Genomic DNA, 9,650 nt, shown 5'->3' with positions numbered 1-9,650 from the left:
CCCATCACCACAATCCCACCAAAGTGCAAGTTGGTAAAGCCCCTTCTTAGTAACATCTAGTTTGCGAACTACTACCGTAAGCGGGTTCAAACCCGTGACCACTAGGAAGAAAGGAGGGGAAGAATTGAACCTTATCCCCTGCTGCTTTACTAACTCAACTACCACTTTGGTGGTGAGTCAAAATTTCACTTACTCCTTTATTCTCACTCATTTTACAATGTCTCACTAAAGTTCAAAACCTCTTAATTTAGTGTATCAAACTTTTAATTTTTTTCAATGTTTCATTCCGTTAGGATTTTCCGTTAAATCTCAACAAAATTTTTAAAATATCTTTTTTTTTTTTTTATTTAAAAAAATAATAATAATTTTTTTTTCCAAAGATTAAGACATGAAATTTTTTGCAAATATAGTTAAATTTTGATCAACACTTTAATCTTTGCAATTTTTTTTCTTACTAAAATAGAATGGAGGAAACATTAACGGTTGTGTGAGATCGTAAACAATTGAAAGATGATTAAGAGAAATTAAACTTCAAATAAAATATTGTAAAAGTGATGATAATTCAGAAAATTAAGCGAAGTTTCCGAGTAAAATCACTCCATCTTAACAAAATAATTTGATTTAGATTCACATGGTCGTATCAAGTTGGTAGTATGAAAAATCGATGGCCTCCAACAAAAGCCAGCACTTGAAAGTTCAAAGGGCAGGAAAGTGACACCACACCGACACTAAACATCGTCACCGAGAAAAACACGGCCAACCTCGGGAAGGTTAGTTGACCGTTAAACTGGGACAGCTACTTGTACCTGGTACCGCCCTTTTCACTTGCGCCTCCATTTTTCAAATTATTTAATGCTCAAAACCTAAATAGTTAGCACTAGTTGTTAAACAAATCACCAAATTTTCTCCCTTTGACCTTTTTTCATACAATATTCAGCTTTCTAGATCCCCAACCTCGACTCTCCAAAACCCTGCGGAGTTTTCGATCCAAAAACGCTTAAAACTTATCGACAACAATGTTTTTGAATTCGTAAGTTATAGTCTTTGACGTCCTTGATCTGCTCATCAACAAATCTAAACTCCAACCAAGAGGGTCGTATTGAGAGCACTGTTTTTGAGTCCATGGCGGTCGTCCGGGATCCAAGTCTTATGTGTGGTCGGATTACCGGTAAAAACCCATGTTTGGATTTGAAGAATAGGGTTTTTGGTGCCCCGGTTTTCGCTGGCGGGTTTCGTTGTAGTGGAGGGAAGTTGAAGGGGAAGATTGGGATTGGAGTAAGGGCGGCGCTGCAGGTGGGTGTGGAGGAATCGGAGCGTTTGCGTGATTTGAAGGGTTTAAGGGGGGTTTTTGGGTTTGATGTGGTTTCGGAGGGGGAGTTGAGGGAAAAGGGGTTTCTGGGGATGAGGAAGACGAAGCTAGTGTGCACGATTGGGCCGGCGTGTTGCTCGTTGGAGGATTTAGAGAAGTTGGCTTTGGGAGGGATGAATGTGGCTCGGCTTAATATGTGTCATAATGGGAGGGAGTGGCACCGGGATGTGATTAGGAAGATTAAGAGCTTGAATGAGACAAAGGGGTTTTGTGTTTCTGTCATGATTGATACTGAAGGAAGTCAGATTCATGTGGTTGATCATGGGGCTCCTTCCTCTGTCAAAGCAGAGGTAGAATAAATTGAAGTTGTGTTGTGTGGTAGTTTGATATTCATCTCGGTTTGTTTGTTTTGTAGGTTTGTCGCTCTGTTGTTTAGTTTGGGTGTTGTTTGAGATTCCTTTTGGAATCATTGTTTGTTGGATTCTTGATACTGCTAGCAGTATCTTGGTGGTCAGCAGATTTCTGCTGTTTGGTGTTTTTGTTTTAGTTGTTAATTAAAATCTTATTCATTAGGGAAAAAGATGAGTACACCCTCGTTTATATTTTGTTCAAAATGATAACATATCATAAGAAAGATGCAATTCTGATGGATTTGTCTTCTACTTGGATCATCAGGATGGTTCAGTCTGGTTGTTTACTGCACAGAAGTTTGAGGGTTCGCGTCCATTAACAGTTCAAGCTAACTATGAAGGTTTTTCTGAAGGTAGTCACATTATTGCTGATTGAGTCAAAAACTAAAAGCCAGCTCCCCCTACCCACCTGCTCAATCTTTTTTCCTTAAATTAACATTAATGATATGAATTTGGTCTTGATTTATGTTCTCGACTATTTGGCAGGTATTGAGGTGGGAGATGAACTTGTCATTGATGGTGGAATGGCAGGCTTTGAAGTCACTGAAAAGATTGGGAGTGATTTGCGTTGCAAGTGCACAGACCCTGGTTTACTCCTTCCTCGAGCCAAATTTAGCTTTTGGAGAGATGGGAAGCTTGTGGGGAGGAATTATGAGCTTCCTACTCTATCAACAAAGGTTTAAAATTTAGTAGCAATGCTGGTTGAATATATTTTTGTTCTCTTGAAGAGAGAGAGAGAGAGAGAGAGAGAGAGAGAGAAAGTTCTTTCATCTGTAGATTGTGAACTTAAAGAAGTAAGGATGATTATATGCTTCTTCAATCTTCAGATGATAATGTAAACCCATAATTTTAGCAATATCTTTTCATGCTCATAAATTCACAACTCATGTTGTCTGATCTGCAGGATTGGGCTGACATTGAATTTGGAATTTCTGAAGGTGTCGATTTCATTGCCGTGTCATTTGTAAATGATTCTGGTTGTGTCTGGCATCTTAAGAACTACCTCTCCACCAAATCATCCAAGTAAGGAAGCACACTAGCACAAAAGTTTTTCACATAATTTTATTTTTTTATTTTTTTTTCCTGAGGTTTATTCCTCTTCTTCAACAACATGATTTATTCTTCTTAAATGCTATGAAATAGCACCACTTTATAGTGGTTCAGAGCATTAGTTCATCAAACAAGTCAATCTATTTTTCATGCAATAGAGAACTTGAAATCTCATCAATTGTAGTTTCTTCTGAAAATAATTGATTCGAGGCATGCAGTATCTTCCCTAGACATGAATGTTATTGACCTTGGTGCTGCTTACCCTCAGAAAGGTGACGGATCCTTGGTTGTAGCTGGATTCTGTTTCTTACTCTTTCTCCATTCCTTGGTGATCCAATCCTCAGTACATTGAGGATTCTGTCCAACCTTACCAGGTTAATTGGATATGGAATTAGAGTAGAGCCTATTGAAATTTATATATTTGTTCATAAATATAAGCTGGATGCATTTTAGTGTTCTACTAGGGAATTTCATCTTAACTAAGCAAATACTATGCAAAAAGAGACAGCGACCTGCTTTTCAAATTCTATTCTGTTGCAAATGGAAATGTGGGTGTGCAGTAGATGCTTTATGCATAGTTTACATAACTAGTCTGTTTGCTTTGTGTATTAAACAGAGCCCAAATATTGAATTTCAAACGTTGCTCACAAGATATTACTAGGAGAGAAACATTATATTTCCCTCATTATACTAACAAAAGCTTATGTGAAAACCTAACAATTGCTCATATTATACCCCATCACCTCTTTCACATGGAGAATCTTTTTCAAGTTTTCCTTCTCATGTTATTCCTTCTGCCCTAGTAGATGTGTACTAGTTGTCATGTTTATGATAGGGTGTTATCAAAAGATTATATGGCTCTCATTAGTTATTAAGTAGTTTTTATGTCCTATTTAGCTCTTTGACTTAGGATATTTAGGTTCATCAGAGTGCTCGTTTGAATCAATTTGCATGCTTTTTTATTTCTTTTTATTTTTTTTCTCAAGTTCTTATGAAAGTCCTGAATTGTTTTCATTTACAGATCCATGAGAGTGTTGGCAAAGATAGAGAGCTTGGAGTCTCTACATAAATTGGAAGAAATTGTAGAGGCTTCAGATGGAATCATGGTGGCCCGGGGTGACCTTGGAGTTGAAATCCCACTAGAAAAGATTCCTATTATGCAAGAAGAAATAGTAAATGTTTGCAGACAACTAAACAAACCAGTGATTGTAGCTTCTCAACTTCTCGAGTCCATGATTGAATATCCCACCCCAACACGTGCTGAGGTACTATTCTAAAAAGTACTATTACTATCGGGAGGAGGATTAAAGGAATAATGCATTCAAGAACAGGAACAGTAATAACTGTATGCTTTGATGTCATAAGGTTGCAGATGTTTCTGAAGCAGTTCGGCAGTATGCTGATGCCTTGATGTTGTCTGGGGAGTCAGCTATTGGTTTATATGGACAGAAGGCTCTTTCAGTATTGCGGATGACCAGCAGCCGCATGGAAACATGGGGTCGTGAGGAAAACCAACAATGTCTTCTCCTTCAGCATCAAATAGGAGTATCATTGCCTGATCGCATTGCTGAGCAGATATGCAATTGTGCTGCAGAAATGGGTAATTTCACTTTTCCCGACTAAATTCCAACACCCAAAACCATGAAAATAACAGCAGCCATCTCTTGCTGGAGTTGCTTACTAAGAGGTGCTCGTATATCAACTCATCAAATCAGTGTCAATCAGTTCAAACAAAATTGTTTTATGTAGACTATCTGTAGCGACCCCAGAAACCCCAAAAAGACTAGTCAAGTTGCAGTTGGAGCACCTAAAATAACTTATATAGCACAGTCTCATGACTCTCATATACTAAAGAATCAATAGGGGATTTAGGACCCATAAGTGCCTTAATAATTCATCAATTCTATGTGGATTCTTTATCTTTCTAATGTGGGACCGGAGTGTTACAATCGTTTACCCTTAAATCATTGACGTTCTCGTCAGGTTCACGTTATGCAGTAATCCAATACCATATAGCGCTACTAGGCTGCTTTGATACCAACAACTAGGAAAAACGCTCGTCACATCTACGTTATCATTCCCAAAATGTTTAAAATTATTCATAAAATATCCATATTTTAAGAATTCGTTCTCCCAAAATAATATATTTGTCCCCCCAAATTCAACATGTTATGAGTTTTTCTGTTTGTAATTTTTTTTTCATAGCCATCTTCCTCCCATCTCGTTTTCTTTTGCATTTATTTGTTTTTTTTTAGCAAAAGTGTAGAATAGGATGAAAATATTATTTATTTTTCTGAGTGATTATTCTACAGTCATTTGGGTTCACAATTAAGACTTTTATGCTTATTTTTATATAAGCGCACACATGCATATATATATATATATATATATATATATATATATATATAAAGTCTGTGTCCCCAACTAAAAACAATAAAAAATTCCATCCCACACCAAAAATCCTGATTCCACCCCTTTATGTGTGTTTTAGCGGTTATATTTCCTAAACAAAAACTACTGTGTGGTGAGTATGCAGCAAATAAACTTGGTGTGGATGCCATCTTCGTCTACACAAAGCACGGACACATGGCGTCACTCCTGTCACGCAACCGTCCAAACCCTCCCATATTTGCATTCACGAACAATGATGATACCCGCAAGGCTCTGAATTTGCAGTGGGGAGTAATTCCACTCCTTGTTGATTTATCAGAAGATATGGAAGCCAACATCTCAAAAACCATTGATCTAATAAAATCATGGGCTATGTTGAAACAAGGAGACGCCGTTTTGGTGGTCTCAGATGCCGTTCCAACCCGTTCAACCCCAATGGCTTTCCAGTCAATCCAGGTCAAGACCATCGCTTAGCAAGGCCTTTGTTCTTCGATGTGTTTCCTCTTTTCTGCCATTTTAGTGAAACATGACTTATGTCCTTTAGTATGGCTGCAATCAAGTTGAGTATTGAATATTTAAGTTTGGTTCGTTTAATTTTATTTCAAACACGAGTTGATCTTGAGCTTATTACCGAGCTAGCTAGATAAATTTCTTTAAACCTAGTTCATTTATTTTCGAGCAAACTCGAATTTGTTCATGAACTAGTCTATAACTTTCTCATTTTCTTTTATCATTATAAATTAACTTTATTTAGAAACTTATAAAAATTAATTTCACAAACTTTGTATTTGTTATAAATGATACATAATTTTTTGTTTTCAACTTTATTATTTATATCATGTAACTCTATCTTGAATCTTAAACCATCCAATATTGAGTTTATATGTATGTTTTATAGTCGATTACATCACCTCATTATCTCCATCCCAGTCCCCTAAAGTTTGATGTGGCGTGGTTCCCATAACATTTGGTGGATCCGACTTAAAATAACAGCATGTATGCTATATTTTAATCAACGGTCAAGATTGAATCTTAAAGTTGACTTAGTTTTACAAGCTTTTAATATGAGAGAGAAAATGAAGAGATATTTTGAGAAATTCAATATTGACCGTTGATTAAACTACAACATACATGAATAACAGCATGTAAGCCGGATCCCTTATTTTATTTTATTTTTATTTTTGACACGTTCACACAAGAGGGGGAAGGAGGGATTCGAATTAGTAACCTCCGTTTCATAAGGCGTGGTCCCCAACCGATTAAACTACCTTTTAAGGACAAGCCGGATCCCATTTGATGCATGTGGATTGGTTTTTTGGTTGGAGAGACTATGCCACATCATCTTTGGGGGATAGAGAGATGATAATAGGATGATGAATATAATTACTCTTCATAGTCTCTCTCTCTCTCTCTATATATATATATATATATATATATTCATTATACATACATGCACGTACATACCCATGCATGCACATATCTTTATTAATGCTGACAATATTATAATGATTGAAGCTATATCTATCTTATTAGGACGTAAGTTCTCGTCTTTTCAAATGCCTAACATATTCTCATTACAAAACTAAAAATAATTATAAAAAAAATCATAGAAATAAAATTATACCAGGTTATATAAATTGAACTTGAGTTGATTTATATGAGTCAATTAAGCTCGAGCTGTTTATGAACAACTTGATTCATTTGGGGTCCTACTTTTAGGCTAACAAAGATGTTATGCCATAATGGAAAACTCAGTCATACACTGTTAACCTTTCATATTTTTTGGTCCGATACGTCCATAAGCATGAAGGCTATGAGAACATAGTTAGAGTGTGTTAGGCACTGTGATTTTTTAGACTAAAAGTGAATTTTAAACTAAATCGCAAAAAATATATTATTTGAAAGTGTATTTTTTTTTTAAAATTACGATTTGAAAATGAAGAAAAAAAAAATTGTATTTTCAAATCATAAGTAAGCGGGTACATTTTAAAAAACATAAAATTTTAAAAGCTAAATTACGATTTTAATTTAGGTTAAATTGCGATTTTACTAAACACTTATCTACATTTTTAAAAATCACACGTTTTAAATTGCTATTTTAAATTGCACATTTTGAAATCGTAAACCCAAACAAACCCTTAGGATTACAGCATACTTAGACATAGCCATTCCACTCAAAGACTTATGAAATCATATAATTCTTTGGGAAGTATTCTTTAAGATGCAGCCACAGAGGATATGAAATAAGATTATATAATCACTCCATTTCCAAAAAAAAAAAAAGAAAAAAAAAATTATAAAATCACTCACTAATATTATGGTTAATATAATTAGAAACAAACAAATACTACAAATACAAATAATAAGAGCGTAATTACTACAACCCACATAATATATATATATATATATATATATATATATATATATGTCCATACAAAATGGTGGAGAGAGATTCGAACTAGTAATCTCTACTTTATTTTAAGCGTAGTCTTAGCCGATTGAGTTACCTCTTAGAGATAACCCACATAATATATAGCAAATGTGCTCATAGCCTCAAGAAACAATAAAAAAAAAAAAAAAATAGCAATTCTCAAAAAAGGAATAAGCTAGGAAAATAAACATAAGCAAAACAAAAGGACTATTGCGTAATAGCACTTAAGGTAATGGCATTTAAAAGATGAGGGTACAATCGTAATTATAGTCTTATTTGAAATTGGGTTTCTGACTTCATCGCAATGGCGGTGAATATGGCAAAAAGGCGGTACGGAACCGCCTCTCCGAGTACTACCAAGCTTAGGAAAGCTCTGCATCTCCGAGTAGTTTCAGGTTTAGGAAGCCTCCGCCCCAAGCAATTCCTCCAATTTATAAGTACTCCTATATCAGGATTCAGAAGAAAAAACTCAATAATCAGTTTCATCACTTTTTTTCTGCTTGGTGCTTCTACTTTGTTGCCAACTAATTTCTTTCCTTTCTTTGATTCTCTGAAACTCTTTCAGAACTCAATAAGAAAAAGAAAGATGGTCACTCTTGAGGATTTGAGGGGCGATTCTCCTGCCTTATGTGGGTCCTTCAACAAGATTAGGGAGGAGATCAGAGCTGTGGCTAAAAATAAGGATGAAGAAGATGAAATGCTCACCGAGAGGATTTTGATTGATTTAATTAAATTCAGCCGGAAAAAGCGATCTGCAGTATCATTGGATTGTGACAATGAAAAGGGTCTGGAGGAGGAGAAAGAGAAGAAGAAGAAGAGGGTGCGGGTAATACCTCCCAAAAACCCCTTGAATTTTGAGCCGAAAAATTCCAACCAGAGTACTCGAGAAGAAGGGAAGTGTAGGAAACCCGAAAGGCAGGTGAAGAAGCCGGCAGAGGAGAAGCAAACGGTTGAAGAGCAACCACCCAGTATGCCAACTGAGTTCAAAGACAAAATCATGGGGTTGCATGGTCGGGACGTGAAGCTTGTGATTCAAAAGAAATTGACGACCACCGACATGGAGGATTCTCAGGACCGGCTTTCCATTCCAAGAGGCCAAATGAGGGCATACTTTCTGACGCAAGAGGAAGAAGCTAAACTGGAGGAAAAAGAAGAAGATGGGATACATCTCAAAGGGTTGAAAGTGGCGTTGATAGAGCCAAGCCTCAAGGAGTCGGCCATCTTCTTGAAGAAGTGGAAATTAGGTAGCGGCAGCACATACATGCTCAGCTCCCCATGGAAAAATGTTGCAAATAAAAACGGCCTCAAGAAAGGCAATATTGTACAACTTTGGTCCTTCAGAGTTGACCACAACCCCTGCTTGGCCCTTATCAAGCTACAGAACTAGGATTTTCTCTCTTCTTCTTCTTTTTTATTTATTTTTTTTTTTTGTTTGAACATTATTTAATGATATAATTGTTTGAACATATTAAACTTACTTGCCTTTTGACTCTCATACCATGTTAAATTACCACTTATCCTAAAAGCTTAAATTAATAGGAAGATGTAAATTTAATTACTTAATCATTAGTTTAACACATGATTTCTAATTTCTAATGAGCAATCACACAAAAGGTGGTTTCCTTTTTTGCCACAATAAGCATGCACTTCCATGCTTGGATGCTTTTCATGTTAAACCTAAGTGCCCTACCTGCGACAATTCTATAAAAAAAAGGTGACAAACTGTAGTGTGATCTCTTCCCCTTTCACTCTCTTGCTTTCTGCTTTCTTAGAAGTCATCATACTGACTTAGGCATCAAAGTGTCTTTCGTCAACATCTCCAGTGAGTCAAACTCCCGACACACATGATAAACTAGTATCACTAAAATTCACAATAATTAACTTCAAGGATGGCCTTAATTCCACACCCCAAATTGTAAGCCCCATTATATGACAGGCCGAGGTAGCCGCTCGGTCACTTCTTTTTTAATTTTGTTATAAATAAGGAGTTAGTTGTACATCTTTTTCTGTTTTCTTCAAAATATGTAGGTGTACTCAATAGAAATGTAGATCATTTTCA

The 9,650-nt window shown here is 36.1% G+C and overlaps 1 protein-coding gene across 1 annotated transcript; it reads left to right on the top strand.

Annotated features, from left to right (window-relative positions):
* The first annotated feature begins 729 nt into the window (after positions 1-729).
* LOC132179761 (pyruvate kinase isozyme A, chloroplastic) lies at positions 730-5,787 on the top strand. Its single transcript, XM_059592532.2, has 7 exons — positions 730-1,659; positions 1,985-2,072; positions 2,206-2,396; positions 2,624-2,742; positions 3,791-4,034; positions 4,135-4,369; positions 5,306-5,787. Exons 1-7 carry the CDS (start codon positions 1,123-1,125, stop codon positions 5,632-5,634), a joined length of 1,743 nt encoding a protein of 580 aa, XP_059448515.2. The 5' UTR covers positions 730-1,122; the 3' UTR covers positions 5,635-5,787.
* The last annotated feature ends 3,863 nt before the right edge of the window (positions 5,788-9,650 follow it).

This window comes from Corylus avellana, chromosome 4 (assembly GCF_965113065.1).
Source record: "Corylus avellana chromosome 4, dhCorAvel1.hap1.2, whole genome shotgun sequence".
Classification (NCBI taxonomy): Eukaryota; Viridiplantae; Streptophyta; class Magnoliopsida; order Fagales; family Betulaceae; genus Corylus; species Corylus avellana.
This window is presented reverse-complemented; position numbering and strand designations above follow the sequence as displayed.